Genomic DNA, 17,110 nt, shown 5'->3' with positions numbered 1-17,110 from the left:
CTATCCTTGGTTCTAGTACTGTTATTTTTAGGGCACCTCATCTTTCTGGGCCTAGTTTTCTCATCTGTAAAAGGAATCTGAGTAGATGATCTCTAAAGTGTCTTCCATTTAAAAAAATCTGCACCAACAGAATGATCTTGATTTCAAAAGCACCTGAATTTTTTTTTCTAGTTCATTCTGTGGTATCCTCCCATCAACCCTCAGCTCCAAATAAACACGAGACTGTAAGGCACTGTAGTGGTCACCATAAATTCTTTGATTCTCTAAGAACTCTCTTGGTGTAGAGGTAGTTCATCAAGGATAATAGATTATGTGGATAAAAGTAACAGAAAGAGGGCAAAGAAAAAAATCTAGCTTGATTCTTGAGCCTGTCTGCCTTAATCAAACTGAAGAAGAGGATCCAGAAAGCCTAGCACCTCGGGCTAGACCCAGAAGAGTGTATTCTAAATACTACTAACCCCAGGACAGCTGATCCTCTCCTCTTAATACTGTCCCAGGAAAATAATCCACCACTTCCCCTCTTTAACTCTCTACCTCATTATCGAAGACCTTCCTTGGGTTTCACTTAAGTCTCCCATTGCAGTATAAAGCATAACTTCTTGTTCTGACATCAAGGAAACAACGCTATTCTTCCCTAAGCAAAAGAACTATGTCCACCAAAATCCGATGACAGGGTCATGTTTAGTTCTCACTAAAGAAGCCAGGGGCCTAACCTGTCGCAGCTCACCTGAAATGCTATCATGGAGAAGAGGGGAGAGAATGGGGGACCGAAAGGCTCCAATTAGTCTCCCTCGGGCGAACTACGGGGCTCTGGCCGGATCAAATTTTTCCGCCTCCCGAGCTGTCCCCGGCCTCAGCTGCCAAACGCCAGGACAGACTGACGGACTGAGCCCCCCGCAGAATCAATCCCCTCCCCGTTCCGCTCCTCCCGACGCCCCCCCCCCCCCTCCGCGGCTTCGGCCTCTCTGGGGAAAGGAGGTGGGGGGGGATCCCTTTTCTCACCTGGGGCGGAGCGTTCGCCCATGGCAGCTGGTGGGGGGGGGGGCGACGGCACGTCGCCTGACGGGGAGATCGGTGGGGAGGACTTCGGTTTAGGCAGTGGTAGCGGCGAGCGCCGCCCCCACGCCCTCCCCCTCCGGTCTTACCCCTCACTACCGCCCTCCTCGACGCCTTCGGAGTGGAGTACCCCTCCACCGGACCCGTACCACCACGACTTCCGGCGTCTCCCCAGCGCCCCCACCCCCCCCATACCAATGCCTCTGTGGGACCGCCCACTCGCACTTGCGCAATTGGACCGACCCAAGAGGCTCCGCAATCCCACCCACCGGAAGAAGGGGTGTGGCGAGCTGAGAAATTCGAGCTTCACCTTTCAGGAAAGGTGGGGGAAGAGCAGAGACAGGTCTTTGTATGTGGGTGCCCGGGATTTTCGCCTGTTCTTCTCCTGAAAATTGTGCGCCCAGATCACATTCCCAAGTTACAAATACGCACGAAATCCATAAGGTTGGCATAAATAATGGAGTTAAATTTGTGATGGGGCGGGATTGGAAAAGGAAAACGTTCATAACCATCAGGCAGTTGAAAAGACAGCCGACGAGGGAGGTGGCCTTTTTGTAGTCCCCTTAGGAGCAGCTGGAGGTAGCAGATGGAGTTTCCCTGAAGGGAAGACGCTTCAGGGATTCCAAAATTCTCGAAAAGAGAAACTGGGAGGCTTCAGAGTGAAAGCCTGAGTTCTGAGGAGCCCTGAGGGCTGATCGCCAAGCTCCCCTGGAATCTTAGCTCTCGCTTTCCTGAGAGTTTAAAGCCGGGGGTGGTCCAGGTTCTGAGAACCATCCCCCTTCCACTCCCCGAAGCTGAGAACAGCCTTCCCCTGGCAGTGGATTTGTAGAAGCCATGAACCTACAAAACAGGAAGGGATCCTAGACCTGAGAAGGCTCTTTAGGGCCCTAGGCTTTAGAACTAGAAAGAACTTTGTAAGTAACATTGTATATGGGAAAATCGAGGCCCAGTGAGATGTGACTTGCACAAGGTAACAACAAAACCAGTACTCGAACCCAGATTTACATACTCCAAAGCCTACGTTCTTTCCATCACAGTTGTTACTTGTACTCCCCTCCCTTCCTTAGAATAGATAGAAAATGAATGGGAGAATGAAATTGGAGGGAAAAAAAATGAAAAGAAGGGAGGGGTTGAAAATGCTAGATTCCATGAAGCAACAAGAAGTTCAAGAATCACTTGATGAGGGGAGGAAAGAAAATGGGGTGAGGGAATTTATGTAGGGAAGGGAAGAAAAACAGAAAAATATAAGGATTTTTCCTTGATAATGGAGATGATGTCAGCATGCTATCCATAAAGTGGGTGGTCTTCACCAATAGAATGAAATCCTTGAGACTATGTACTGTTGGATTTTTTGGTCTTAGAACCTGTCTGGGACATAGGTCCCTGTTGGTGAATCCATGGGGCTGCTTCCTTCCCCCTCTTCAGGAGTGACCAAGGACATTTCTCACATCACCCACCCTTCTGCCCAGCAGCCCAATGGAAGTATTTCCTCCCCTCCCCTATCTAGGGTTAAGGGGTGTGGTGTGGGATCACATGACTAGTGAGATTTGCATTTTGGGTACTTGGTCTCCAAAAGGTTTGCAATCACTACTTAAGTGCTTAATAAATGTTTGGTAGTTGGTGATAGTGAAAGAGCAAGAGCTGACCATATAAAATAAATTCTACTTAGCTGGCATAAGTACACTTATTCTCTGTATTTAGATGTAATCTTCCTAATTATGATTTCCTTGGCCATCAGGTGAAATTAGTTTTAATTTTCCAAGAATAGACCAATATAATTTAGGAAAAGATGAATAGGAAGAATGCTGAGGAAGGCAAGAAGAAACCTTGCTGTTAAAACTTGCTGAAGAAGCAGCTAGGTAGCATAGATCATACCAGATCTGGAGTGGGGAGGACCTGGGTTCAAATCTGGCTTCAGACACTTCCTAGCTGTGTGACTGTAGGCAAGTCACTTAACCCGTTTGCCTAGCTCTTGCCTTTCTGTCTTAGAGTTATTCCTAGGATAGAAGGTAAAGGTTTGAAAAAACAAACTTGGTACGTGAATGAAAAATTAAAAGCCAAAACAGTCCATGCTCTCAAGAAGCTTACATTTTAAAGGCAGATAGCTATACATATAGAGCAGTGGTGACCCAAGAACACGTTGCTCTGATAAGTTATAGGAATGGCAAATGGACCCACTGGGGAAAGAGATTGACCTATTCTATCCAGAAACATTGAGAAAGTTGATCTGATCATGATTTGTGCTATTTTAGTTTGGAGAGGATAGTGAACTGAAACATGTCTGGGCTTTTTCTGCAATACCTAACCAAGAAACCAGTCACCAATCAGAAAGAACAAGAAGCTGTTTCAGGGGCATTTGGTTTGGGAGATGAGGCATTTGGTGAGAAGGTTGTGAAGGATAATAGAAAGTTGACTGTAGCCTCAGATGGCAATATTTTAGTAAGGATAGAGTAAGGAAATGGTGGATAGTGTGTAGAACTTGGAGTGAGATAGGACCTTAATTCAAATTCTGCCTCAGATACTTGTTAATGGTGTGACTGTGGATAAATTTCTTAAATTCAACCTCATTTTTCTTCATCTATAAAGTGGGTATACAACAGTCTCTACTCAGGATTGTTGTAGGAATAAAATGAAAAAGATGGCAATTTCAAAGCATTTTGCAAATCTTAAATCTTACACAACTTGTAATTTTGAAGCATTATTTATAATAGGGCATTTAAATAAAGACCTACTGAATATCTGTGAGAAAATCTTCACTTGGGAAAACAAGCTTATTTTTTTCCCCAAAAACTATTCCCAAGTTCCTTTCCTACCTCATTTTTTCTTGGCAGCAGTGTTTTTTTTTTTTTTTAACTTGATACCCAGGAAGGGGTTATAGAATTACTTTGATAAATGAATTGATTGGTCTGTCTGGTTTTGTTATATTTCTCATTTAAGTTGCTTGCTCCACTGTCTATTTTCTAGCTGTAGAACATTTATCCTTGCCTTTGAATTGGAAATAATTATAGCCATGATACCTTACATAGATTAGATATGTGTTTTTGCTTAAAGAAAAAAGGAATGAGGGGGCAGCTGGGTAGCTCAGTGGAGTGAGAGTCAGGCCTAGAGACAGGAGGTCCTAGGTTCAAACCTGGCCTCAGCCACTTCCTAGCTGTGTGACCCTGGGCAAGTCACTTGACCCCCATTGCCTACCCTTACCAATCTTCCACCTATGAGACAATACACCAAAGTACAAGGGTTTAAAAAAAAAAGAAAAGAAAAAAGGAATGATTATGATAATTGGCAAAAGAAATTTGCACCTTAAATTTGGAAAATCTGGGTGAGGGAAAAAATGCCACTGATGTGAAAACATAAGTATCTGTAAATCCTGGGATCCCTGAATCAATATTAAAGTTAATAGAGACCTTAGGAATTATCTAGTTTAATCTTTTCATTTTATAGATGAGAAATTAGGTCCCATAGTAGTTAAGCAATTTGTCCAGTGTCACAAAACTAATTACTTATCAGAGTAGGGTATCTGCTATTCCAAAACTTGATACCATTCAGCTTTATAATCATAGGGTGAACCTATGGCATGGGTGCCAAAGATGGCATGCAGACTCTTCTGCCTTGGAGCCAATACACAGTATTGACTCCAAGATGGAAGGTAAGGGTTTAAAAAAAAAAAAAAGATGGCATGCAGAGTGCTCTCTGTGGGCACATTGCCCCCCACCCCCACACACTTCATTACTAAAAAGCCAGAGGGACTCAGGTGGAATTGCTCCCTTCCCCCTCTTCACCGTGTCTGATGACATTTTTTCACATCACCTGCCCCTCCACCCAGCAGCCCAATGAGAGTGCTTCCATTCTCCTCTGTGTGGGGTAATTGGGGGGGGGGGCAGGGCACACCTGGCATTCAGTGGTGAGGAGGGGCATGGCATAAGGTCTGAGGGGGTGGGGCCCAGCACTCCATCACTAAAAGGTTTGCCATCACTGTCTTAGGGCATATACTTCTCTTTCCATCTTGAATGATGAAATGATGGGCTATTAAAAATCTTCATGTGTATTAATGTAAAGATGAATATTACTAAGAAAGTTTTTAGTTGGTTATAATAGCATTTAATGTTTTAAATAAGAAAATTTAATAATTCTTAAAGTCTTAATGTTTACTTGATATCTGCTGGTGTACTTCACTGCTTAATGATAAATCCCATGTTTAGTTTGTGTTTTAAATATATTTTTCTCTTCCTTTTTCATGTATCTACTCATTCATTAGTTTAAGATTTTTATCCTTTTTTTCTCTCTAAGGCACTTAAGTATTTTACTGAAGGTAGACTGTGGGTGAAAAGGAAATTCTCTTAATCAATTTCTGTAGATGTTGATTCCCACAAGACCTTAGGAAAAAATATAAAATTCCTCATTGAGGTTAGAGGCAGAGGGTTGAGTTTATTTTTAAAACAAAAACTAAACCACCGATTTATTTTCTACCTCCACGAAAATGCAAAATGAATCGTCATTAAATCCCAATTAATTTCCTTAATGTTTAAGATGAGAATGAATAGACACTTAATTGAATGGATGAAAAGGAAGTTTGTTTTCTGTATAATAATAAAATTCACATTTATATTTCTAATCAGGAAGATGGCTGACATCTTAACCAAAATGGAGCTATGTCCCTACTGTATGAAACAATTTAAACGATTAAAGTCTCATTTGCCTTACTGTAAGAAGATAAGGCCTATTCTTTCTGATTCAAACATTACTTCCAAGGCAGCAGTCCTCCAAGCCCCCAAAATAAAGGAGCTATGGAAAAAATCAGCCAAAGCTAATGCTGATGGTGAAGAGGCATGTAAAGAAAGTCAAAGGAAGAGAAGAAACACAAACCTCATAAAAGATAAACCACATATTGCTGCCTTCAAAATGGGAACCAATGTGCAGACAAGTAAAGACATGAAGAAGGAAATTAAACATACACCCCAGATAACACAGACTCCTCCTAGACCAGGGAAGGTTTTTTTTCCGGATAAGAATGGGCTTCAGCTTTCTGCAACAAAAAAATTTACAAAATATTTACCCAAATCAAAGGAAGACAAGAGCAAAAGTCCTTCAGAAAATTGGGAAAGCAGCTCTTCTGAATGTTCTTCTATTAAAGAAGATAAAAGATATTCTTCAAGCTTCCACAATTATATCAAAATTGAGCAGCCAGGACAGAAAATGCTGACAGAAACATTAGATTTGTCTTTCAGTAATCAAAGTTTTCCTAGTCTTGAAAGAAGTCAAAATCCTTCTACAACTTTACAAAACAATGAGAGAGGCCCCAAAACTAGTGACCCCATCTCAGAAACCTCATCCAGTGTCAATAATTCTGAGACCCAGAGAAGAAACATAGGACCACCCCTCACAGATAACTTGTATAAGGCACTCCAAATTGGGGGAATGGAGAACTATCACATCAAACGTGGAGCAAAGAAAAAGGAGTTTCACTGTGGGCTAGATGCAACTAGAAAGGGGAGTTTGAATAGAGGATTCGAAGACTTTAATAAATCACCTAAGGCAGAAGTACTGAAATTGGATTATGTGAGAGATGGCCCTAGGAAGCATGTGAATAACAGTGACTTAGCTATGGAGAAGATACCTTACCATGATGATGATGATGATATAGCTTTGTTGTCTTCAAGGGGGCCAACTAATGAAAAGTTTCTTTCTTTGGCAGAATTTGGTAACCAAAGTCTCTCTGCTTTGGTTTTAAGATATCTACAAGAAGAGGAAGATGAGTACCAGGCTCAGTTCATTCAAGACAATCCACCGGAAAGTAAAAGATCAATTTCTTCAGAGTCTGATTCTGATCAACAACCTATAAACCCAGACTGGCATGATGCTCCTAAAAACTTAACCAGTGGTCATGGCAAAGCCTCTGGCAACAAGAGCCCACATAGGTCCCTGGGCCTAGAGTGGTTTCCAGAACTTTATCCTGGGTATCTACATTTGAAAGTATTACCAAGGAAACCTAAGCAGAGGAATACTAATATCCAGAAACCTCACCACAACTTCCCAGAAATGGAAGGATTCTTAAATGGTAAATAAGTAGATTATTTAAAATATTTAACCCTTCTGAAAAGTTTCTATATTGATGTAGATAGCAAATAAAGTTTTGAATTCTTATTTATATTTTTACTGATTTCACTCCTTTCCACACTGATAGTTTAGGTGGCTGACAGAATTATTATTGCCCCTTAAACAATAGTAGTCTTATGCCCATTTTCCAGAGCCACGACAGGTAATATCAATAAGGGACGAGGAGGAGAAGGAAAAGTAAATACTGGGTATACAGTATGAATGTGGAATGTGGCACAAACTTATTTGGAGTAGGGATCTGGGCCCCCTAATTAGAGAGCACCTGGATAAAAAAAAAATATAGGACTTCTATCAAGCCTGACCTTTTCTGAGGCAGAGACTTCTTATTTGCTCCTTCTTTTAGGGTCAGTTCCCAAATAAGTACAACCAATTGGAAGAGCTAGATATGGGATTCATGAATTAGTCAACTGATAACAACTCCTTACTTGTTAAACTTGGACCTTAACTTTTCATACAGCTATGCCTTTAGAAATTGGACCAAACTATGCAGTTGTAATCAAAAGAGTTTCCTGGTTTTCCTTAAAAGAACTATTCTATCAGGTCCTGATCAGAAGCTTCAAAGTACTGTCTATGGTCTAAGATTCTTCATCGATGTTCTTAGATACCTCTGTTTCATTTTGGCAGAAATTTTAGGGAATTCATAATTAGGTTTGAACCAAGTTAATTCTTATAACTTGGTTCAAGAGGAGGAAGAAGGATTGTACTTAGAGACCAAGAAAGCTGGGTTTGAATCCTAGCTCCAATACGTATTTCACATGTGACCTTGGGTAATAACTTCTAAGAACTTCAGTTTCTTAATAGGGATAATATTTATAATGCTGTCCTTTTAAAGTTGTTGTAAGGAAGGAAAATACTTTATACTCCTTAAGTACTATTTTAGATCTGAGCTATTTCTTGCTTTCTAGAAATACCAAAGATTTTTTTTCCCCCTAAAGAGCTATTTACTTGATTGTACTCTCCTCCAAAGCACCACATTTTTTTACATTTACCACATTTTAGTCCACAGAGCAAATGTCTATATTTTGGTGTTTTATTATTAAAGGAAGACTAATAGCCAATGTCATTTTTTTCACCTTCCTGAGGAGGTCTTCCCTTGGGACCTACAGATATCAAAGATTCTGACATAATACATCTTTTGAAGTTTTGATCCTAAACTCTTTTTAAAACACCATGTTATTGATAATACTGCTCTCTTACATTTGATTAGCTCTTTGCAGTTTTTCTACATAAATTATTTCAATTTGATCATGAAATTATCCCTATAATGCAAGCAGGACCAGTTGTGTTCCTCCTGTTTCATAGATAAGTAAGTACAGAAAAGTGTAATTATTTATTCCAGGTCATATAGTTCATGATACTGGAGGCAGGACTAGAACTCAAATCTCTCTACTACCAATTCCTTTCCACTTTTCCTCACTATATAGTAAATATATGTGATAGTTTACCTATAACAGGGAAAGGGACTCCTTTTTGTGAGTTCTAACACCCTTTGTAGAGTTAATGGTAGTTACCAGTCAGGATTGTCATGAGGATAAAATGAGATAATTGTCAAGTACTTATCAGTGCCTGGCACATAGTAAGCACTTTATAAATGTTAGCTATTATTATTATTGTTGTTATTGTTATTGTCATTGTTATTGTTATTGTCAAATTTCCTTTTTTAGGTAAAGGTCTTTCTGCTCAGTCTTGGTAACTGGATTGGAATAGAGATGATCTCTTTAAACATCGAAGTAGGAAGATAATTCTTCAGGCTTATGAATACAATGACTAGAGCTGTATGCCTTTCCCTAATCCCCTTCATTTACTAGAGCAGGTCAAGAGGTCAAAATTATAAGATTAAACAGGTCATGAACAGACAAATTATTCCTCTAAACCAGATTGGATCTTTATTAAAGACTACATGGTAGAGGTTATCTAGGTGGTTCAGTTGATTGAGAGCCAGGCCTAGAGACGGGAGGTCCTGGGTTTAAATCTGGCCTTAGACATTTCCTAGCTGTGTGACCCTAGGCAAGTCATTTAACCCCCATTGCCTAACCCCCACAGCCCTTATCACTTTTCTACCTTGGAACCAATTTACAATATTGACTCTAAGATGGAATAATATGGTTTAAAACAAAACAAACAAAAATGAATTCCAAGGTAGGGGACTAAAACCATATTCTTTATCTTTTCTAATTAGAGTCCTATTAATATTCAAATATTTGAGTTGGAAACTGCACTTAATGCCATACATATTAAAAAAATTTTTTTTTTAAACCCTTGTACTTTGGTATATTGTCTCATAGGTGGAAGATTGGTAAGGGTGGGCAATGGGGGTCAAGTGACTTGCCCAGGGTCACACAGCTGGGAAGTGGCTGAGGCCGGGTTTGAACCTAGGACCTCCTGTCTCTAGGCCTGACTCTCACTCCACTGAGCTACCCAGCTGCCCCTGCCATACATATTTTTGAGGGAACTCTCAGCAGATGCTTTAATCAAAACTTTAATCAAACCCCTATCCACTTACAGTGTGGTGATATCATATATATAGCTTGATTTCTAAAGAAGACCAAGTTTCTCCACTGAGACAGAATAACTTCCTTTTATGTCTCATTCTTAGATCATTTTGATGGTTTCTGATACCTGCTCTAGGTTAACCAAGGTTAACTTTGGTGCCATCACAGCAAGTTCTCATGTTTTTGGATCAACATTGAGAAAGATGGGATCTTTTCCATCTTGGATTCTGGTGGAAACTCAGGAACTGTGGTAGCAGGTGCAGGGGCTACTCCTAAATAACTAATACCTTCAAAAATTCTGGAACTTCAGTTTGATTTTATAACTGGTTGATTTAGAGGTCAGTGCTGACCCATGGGACTTTATTGACAGTGATCATTGGCTCCTCTATAAACCAAGTTGATTTGTTTAGAATATATGCAAGGATTAGAAACATCTCTTAGTGGGTAATAGGCTGACACCTCTGGAGGCATTGCCATTTCAAAAGGCTAATACTGATTGATTCCTTGGGTAGTACTACTGTTTAGAAATTGGTAGATATCAAGGAAAGAGTATTTTGAAGAAGAAGAGAATTTTGAGTGATATTCATGCTTAGGAAACAAAAGATGAATGATAAACTAGCAAAGAAAACTATAAAGAGTAAGGAGAGAACAGTTTTGGTGGAGCAATGGCCTTGGAATTTTAAGAGATTGAAAAGTGAGTTCAGAGTAGAACAAAAACCTTGGAGACTAGTTAATTCTTTCTAGGAGCATTCAGGCCAGGTGGATCATGAAGGACTAACTGAAGCTAGATTTCATGATTCTGCCAAGTTAGTGTCTTGCTGGGGTTAGGGAAGTACCAAAACCTGTTCCTGTAATTTTGGTGAGCAGGAACAGAAGGAAATTTTTAGTGAATGAAAGAAGCTTCTTTTGGTTCCAGAAAAATGCGAGTTAAGTTTGCAGAGGCTTGGATATAGAGAGGCAGACTTGGTTGGTCATAGATCATAGGTCAGAAGAGATAGGGTCCAGGGACCACTCCCAGAAGTTCAGAAAAATCAAACAAACCCTAGTTTTTATAGGCTTAGAAAGATATAAAGGCAGGACTTAGAAAAAATAAGTGTCCAAGGCTCAAGAAAAAGAGAAGATTCAGAGGGAATGTGCATGGTTCTGAGATTTTTTTCAACAAGAACAGGTTTAAGATCAAAGAAATTATTTTTGGGATTTGGTGACATTCAGGGCTCCTGGATCCAAAGGGACTCTGTGGATGTGTTTTAGAATCCAGGAGCCCAGGCTTCTAGAACTTAGGATATATAGGCAACTTCTTAGGACCCAGATAATTCGAGGGTAGGAGACTAGGCTCTAAGTGGAATGCACAGAAAAAGGGTATCAGGCTTTTCAAAGCTTAATAGAGGGAAGAAATTCCTGGTACAATGTGTCATTGCTAAGGCTGTGCTCCTAGAGTCTGATTTAAAAAAAAATCACTGCAGGAGAGATCAGGCCAGTGACAGAGAATTAGGGGGTCAGGCTAGGTGTTCCATTTCCTACTGTAGGTCCCAGGTCACCTTGCAGAGTGGTATATTTAGGTTGGTCTGTATACTTAATGTGCATATTGCTTTTATTGGAATCTAGAGAAAGGACTCAAATGCCAAGAGTTGAGCGACCATGAGATAGGAAAGGCAAAATGCATTGGCAGTTAGAAAATGTGGCAGTTCTGTATTGTCCCAAGGGAGTAAACAGGTTGCAAAGTTTAAGTAATCAGTAGCGGTTATGAAAATGGAAATGGGGCCCATAGTTTGATTCAGTAAGGCACACATGATTGGAAGAGATCTGGGAGCTGGGATATTCTTGGCCTTTGTAATAAAATTGTTACACAGACAGACACAGACAGACAGACAGACAACAAACACACACTCTCCAAGATATAGTCTTCCTTTTCCCATTGACTCTTTTCTCATCTGGCTAGTTTCATTTCTGCCACTGTCATGGTTTCAGGTCATATTTCTTGGAGCTCATCATAACTTTCTTCATTGTGACTTTTGATGATAACTTGTTCTTGCCTAGTAGTTTTTATCTGCCCTGTGAAGTTCTTCAGAGATATCACACTATACCTTATTGAATTAATTTACACAATTTCCAGCTATGATGCTGCTGATAGTAATTTGCCATAGACAAGATTGGATCATAAGTTATCAAAGGAAAATGCTTTCTACTTATTTCATGTGGTTAAAAAGGATGTAGGACAAAGATGAATCTAGGTCCAGGAAAAACAAACTTCTCCTTTGCAAAGTTGATGCATCTGCATTTATTTATGTATGCATCATGTATGATATATGGATAGGAAATAATTGCTGGCTTGATTTCCAGATGGAAATAAGATAGAAAAAGTAATGGTTACTAGTTAAGTGAAAGTGAAATAGCTTAGCTGTGTAGAAAATATAATGACCAACAGCATTTCTTAATGCTGTAGTACATTAAAGTAATATTGTTTTAGGTAAAGTGTTGATGATGATGTTGGCTTTTGCCTCTGATACTCATGAGCTCTGTGACCCTGGCAAATTACTACATCTTTCTGTGGCTCAGGCAACTCGATAGGACTCCACAGGTCAGAGAACCTGGGACGGAATCCTAGCTCTGCCATTTACTACCTGGGTGACCATTTGGTTAAGTCACTTAACCTCTGGGCTTCACTCCTTCATCTTTAAAATATGAAGATTGATCTGAGATGATTGTTCAGGTCTTTTCCAACTCTAAATATTTGATCTACTAAGAAGTTGAGAGGTTGCTTGGTGCTCAGTTAGTTGAGGCTGTAGGGAAAGAGCTTGGTATGGTATGAGGACAAGGACTTGAGTGGCATTGAGATGAGACAAATGAAAAATATAGATTTGAAGAAGGTGTTGAGAGCATACAAGGGAGACTACAGGGTGAGGGGATGGGCATATTGGAAATTTCAACTGAGATAACTGTGATGTGGGCAAAACAAAACTGACATAACTGCAAAATTACTCAATATATAAGAATTATGAGATTCCTTAATAGGCCAAAGTCTACTGTCACAGTTCATGGAAACCCCAGCCTGTTGAAAATGTTGTTCTCAAATCTTTGGAAAGGATTTTGTGCCAGGGTTTACATGATAGATGTCCAATGTGTTGCCTAAGCCATTTTTTATTGCCTAGAATATGACTACGCTCTAGCCCATCTTGGGGAACTTTCACCACCTTAGTTATCAAATTGTCCCTCTTCTGTGAAAATCTGGTGGGAGGAGAGAATGAAATTAGATTTCTAGGGCAAAGAAGTCAAAATCGGATGACATTTTACAGAAGTTCTGTTTGCATCCATAGTTCCACTTTTGGAAAAAAGTCTATTGGATATAAAGATTGGAAACCTTCCATCCTGGCTTGCAATGTCCAACTTCTCTTTAATGGGGCTGCTGGGAACAGTTCAAAAAGGTGAGACTGGATTGATGATGATTCAGTTACTGGGTTTAGATGATTTTATAAACTTTATAAGTCATTCTATATCTGTGGTATTTATGCCACTGGATTTGTCATTTTGTGTACAACAACCTGACCCTGTTTCTATCTATTCTTGGATGTGAATTAGCATGAAAACTTGTAACCTGTAGATACCTATATTGATTGACTGATACCTATAGATCATCTCAAGCCTCATATTATATAAAGATGTTTCCCCATGAAATGCTTGACCTTAGCTCCTAAGGAAGACTAAAACTACTTTGGAGCCTTTCTCAGCATTTGAAGGGACTAGATTATTGTTATTTAAGGTCCTTTACTTAGTCTAACATTCTGGGAGTACTTTCTGGAAGTATATGTTCATTTCCCAGGCCAATGGCCTGAGAGAAAAGACTTTGGAAAATAAATTCCAGAATTAGAGTTCACTAACAAGTAGACTCATGCTTCTTTTTAAACAGCCTGGATTAAATACCAAAAATATAACAACTTGAAGAAGGGTAGCGTCGGTGGCATCACAATGCTCTTTGCTGGATACTGTGTCCTTTGCTACAGCTGGAGTTTCAAGCACCTGAGTAAGACTTCCTGGCTTTTGGGCTTGAATTATAAACCCTTGAATCACAGACACAGTTAAATATTAGGGAACAACTCCTCTGCTTACCAAGGAATGCCCTGCACTTTTGACCTTTCCTTTTCTACAAAGTTTATATATACAAGGTGCCTTTGCCCCTCAGTAGCTTTCTAGCATCTTCAGTACTCTGATCTAATAATACTCATATGGCTTCTCCCACCTGCTAAATATTTTGATCACAACTGCACCTGCCCATTCACTTTTTTTAGGTCCTTTGATGCATAAACCTTCAGTTCTTTAGGCAGCAGTGATTTGCCCCTAAAGCAAAGAAGTAGTCACTTCAGGCTTCACATTTGGACATAGCTAAATGAACTCTTTCTAGATCTAGACTGAGTCCAGATTAGAGGCTAAAAGTAAAAACTCTAGATGACCATGCCTGAGTATGGCTCTGGACCTTCAAGTCAGAAGACAGATAGTGATCATTTGTAAGCCTGGCATTTCCTACTAATCAAGCTTCCTAACTTTGTCAATACATTCCCCACTCTACCACTCTTTTTCTCCCCTGTCAGAGGTAGTTTACAAAGGGAAGTATGATGTGAGGGACAAAATATCATTTGAGCTTTTGATTTCATGAGCTGTTTGGGGTCTAGGCTGAAAGAAAAGCTTAATCTGGGATTTTGAATCTCAACTTGTACCAAAGGACTTTACTTCCTTTGATGGTCAATAATTGTTGCTTCTCAAACCTTCCTTGTTTTTCCCTTCTCTACCCAAAGAGCTGCAGCATTGGCGCAAGCAGTACTGATCAGGAAACCATGCATCGTGTCAAGAGGAGTTCTGATAGATTGGGAGAAACACAGTGAGAATCACTGTAATTCATGTAAAAGCTTAATATTTTACTTCAGAAGAGGAGAGAGGGAATAGCAAAGTTCCTGAACCATATTTTAAAAATATAATTTAAAAAATTAGTGCTGAGACATTATTCTCATTGTCAGGATTTTGTTAATTAGAGATTTCTGAAAAGAAAATAGTTAAACTAAAGTTGTGCCTGAGCACACAGACTGACTTCCTTGGCTAACCTGAATGGAGGGTGTGGAGTAGAAAAGCAATAAATATTCATTATATTACTTTGGTACTGTATTACAGTTAACATGTGTGTTGGAGTCCTAGTTTTAAAAAGAAGAGATAAATTGTGGTAATTCTAATTCTTACTAAGGCATGGCCAAGAAAATTGATGTTTTATCTTAGAATTTAGTTCAGACCTAGACCACCAATACCAGCCTCATCCATAATTCCTTAAGAGATTTCCATATTAGGAAAACTTCATCTTCATTCTCTCTAGACCAGAAATTTCTGAAATAATCCTTAAAGAAAACACTTTGGAGCTCCCAGTTTCCCACCTACATAATTCATTTGCAACACTCCTTTACCCACCTTCCTCTAGCACCTTTCTGTTGCCTTTTATAAGTCAACAATAATGCTAAAGTTTTACCTTGTCCTAGATCTAACGTTTGTATTTTAAATAAGGGTCTTTTCAAGACAATCTCTTGGCCCAAAGGAGTGATCAGTGTTGGGAATTTCTGGTTTTGTCAGGCTAAAGAAAATATTGTTTTAGCTAGGTGCCTCTCAAAACAAACAAACAAACAAGCAAAAACCACATGTTCTACCAGAACATACAGCTTAACTGTCTTAGGGAACTTTAATGCATTAAATGCTAAGGGTTAAGATATAAAATGTTATTTTTATTATTTATTATTTTTTTAAACCCTTACCTTCCATCTTAGAATCAATATCATGTATTGGTTCCAAGGCAGAAGAGTGGTAAGTGCTAGGCAATGGGTTTTAAGTGATTTGTCCAGGGTCACACAAGTTAGGAAGTATCCGAGGCCGGGTTTGAACCCAAGATCTCCCATTTCTAGGCCTGGCTCTCAAGTCACTGAGCCACCCAGCTGCCCCCTAAAATGTTATTTTTAAGCATATAAGATAGACTGACTGCTAAACTTAAGTGCTTAGCCATGAATGTGACATTAGAAGTCTACTTCAGTACTAAAAAAAACTATTTACACTCTAGTTCACACATCATAGGATTTATTAGAGGGTATATTCATAACAGTTTTTGCCAGGTAGCTGCCTCTGTTTAACAAAGCTAACATCTTAAAGGAAGGAATATCCCCGTGGATTTGTTAGTATTTTGCTTTTACAGAAAAGAAACCCATATCTAATGATGTCATGGAAAGTTTGTCAGTAAGTAGCCAGATTTTCATCAGGACAGATGTGATACATTTAGTTGATAAAAACGAAGTTGCTTTCAGTCTAAACGAAACTGCATACTCTTCTGCCCTTATAATCCATTCATTCACATCTTAACTAATCACCACTATATGCTAGTTGCCAACAGAAAGCTCTACCTGGAGTCATCAGCTCATACTCAACATGTCCAAAATAACATTTTCTTTACCTTTCCGCAAGTCCATATCAATTCCTTTCCATTGATACAACCACCAGGATTTCAAAGCTATTATTTTTAATTCTCCCTTATATTAAGTTATATACCTACTCTGATATTTCAAGTTCAAAGGATGATCTGAGTTATTTTAAAGGAAAAATCCTTTCCATCCTCACTAACACTGTACAAGTCCAGATCTTTATCTTATGCCTGGATAATTGCTACAGCCTAATTGGTCTCATTGTTGCGATTCTCTTTCCTTTCAAATCCATCCTGTACACAGTCTTCAAAAAGTTCTACCTTCATCATATCACTCTACTCCTCATAAATCTTATATACCCCAACAGAGTGATATCTAAATTATTTCACTCTGCTAGTCAGGGCCATCTCTAGATAACAGAGTAGCACTATTATCTCTTGCTACTTCCCAATGTGATTAAAAAAAACAACCCATTAGTTTCAACTACAAACTATAAAAATGTCTTAGTATCAATTCTATGACAGAAGAATGGCAAGGACTTGCAATGCAGAATTAAGTGAATTGCCAGTCACAAAGCTAGGAAGTATCTGAGGTCAGATTTGATTCCAGGTCCTCCCAACTCTAGGCCTGACTCTATCCACTGTGTCATCTAGCCACACCTCATGATTTTTCTTCTTAACCAGTCAGAATCCTCATTGTCCCTCAAATATACTGTACCCCTTTCCACTATTTTGTTGACCCCAATTCCATTGTCCTTCAGGGATTTACTCAAGTTCTACCTTTTCCATAAAGCCTTTCCTACAGAAGCCAGCATATACTACTTCTTATAACATTTTTACTCCCTATAACTCCTATATCATAAAAGTAAAAAGGCATAATGGTCTAGTACAGAACCTTTAATTGTAATGGCCCTGACCAGATTAAAGTATAGTTGGAAAATGTTTAACAAAATAAATAAAAAATGTATAATGTTAATTTGCAGTTTTAAGACAATACACATCCAATAAAGCT

General features: G+C 39.2%; 1 protein-coding gene across 1 annotated transcript; it reads left to right on the top strand.

Moving 5' to 3' along the window:
* Nucleotides 1-5,672: 5,672 nt before the first annotated feature.
* C4H17orf80 (chromosome 4 C17orf80 homolog) lies at nt 5,673-14,478 on the top strand. The gene is made up of 4 exons (XM_044673448.1): nt 5,673-7,111; nt 12,977-13,084; nt 13,567-13,680; nt 14,450-14,478. Exons 1-4 carry the CDS (start codon nt 5,677-5,679, stop codon nt 14,476-14,478), a joined length of 1,686 nt encoding a protein of 561 aa, XP_044529383.1. The 5' UTR covers nt 5,673-5,676.
* The last annotated feature ends 2,632 nt before the right edge of the window (nt 14,479-17,110 follow it).

The sequence above is a fragment of the Gracilinanus agilis genome, chromosome 4 (genome assembly GCF_016433145.1).
Source record: "Gracilinanus agilis isolate LMUSP501 chromosome 4, AgileGrace, whole genome shotgun sequence".
NCBI lineage: Eukaryota > Metazoa > Chordata > Mammalia > Didelphimorphia > Didelphidae > Gracilinanus > Gracilinanus agilis.
This window is presented reverse-complemented; position numbering and strand designations above follow the sequence as displayed.

Bases quoted from the DNA above. Each gene is read 5' to 3' on its own strand.
- C4H17orf80 (XM_044673448.1), top strand. From the start codon at position 5,677: ATGGCTGACATCTTAACCAAAATGGAGCTATGTCCCTACTGTATGAAA. The intron at 7,112-12,976 runs GTAAATAAGTAG...TTGCATCCATAG, and splicing joins AATGGAAGGATTCTTAAATG to TTCCACTTTTGGAAAAAAGT. The intron at 13,681-14,449 runs GTAAGACTTCCT...CTCTACCCAAAG, and splicing joins CTGGAGTTTCAAGCACCTGA to AGCTGCAGCATTGGCGCAAG.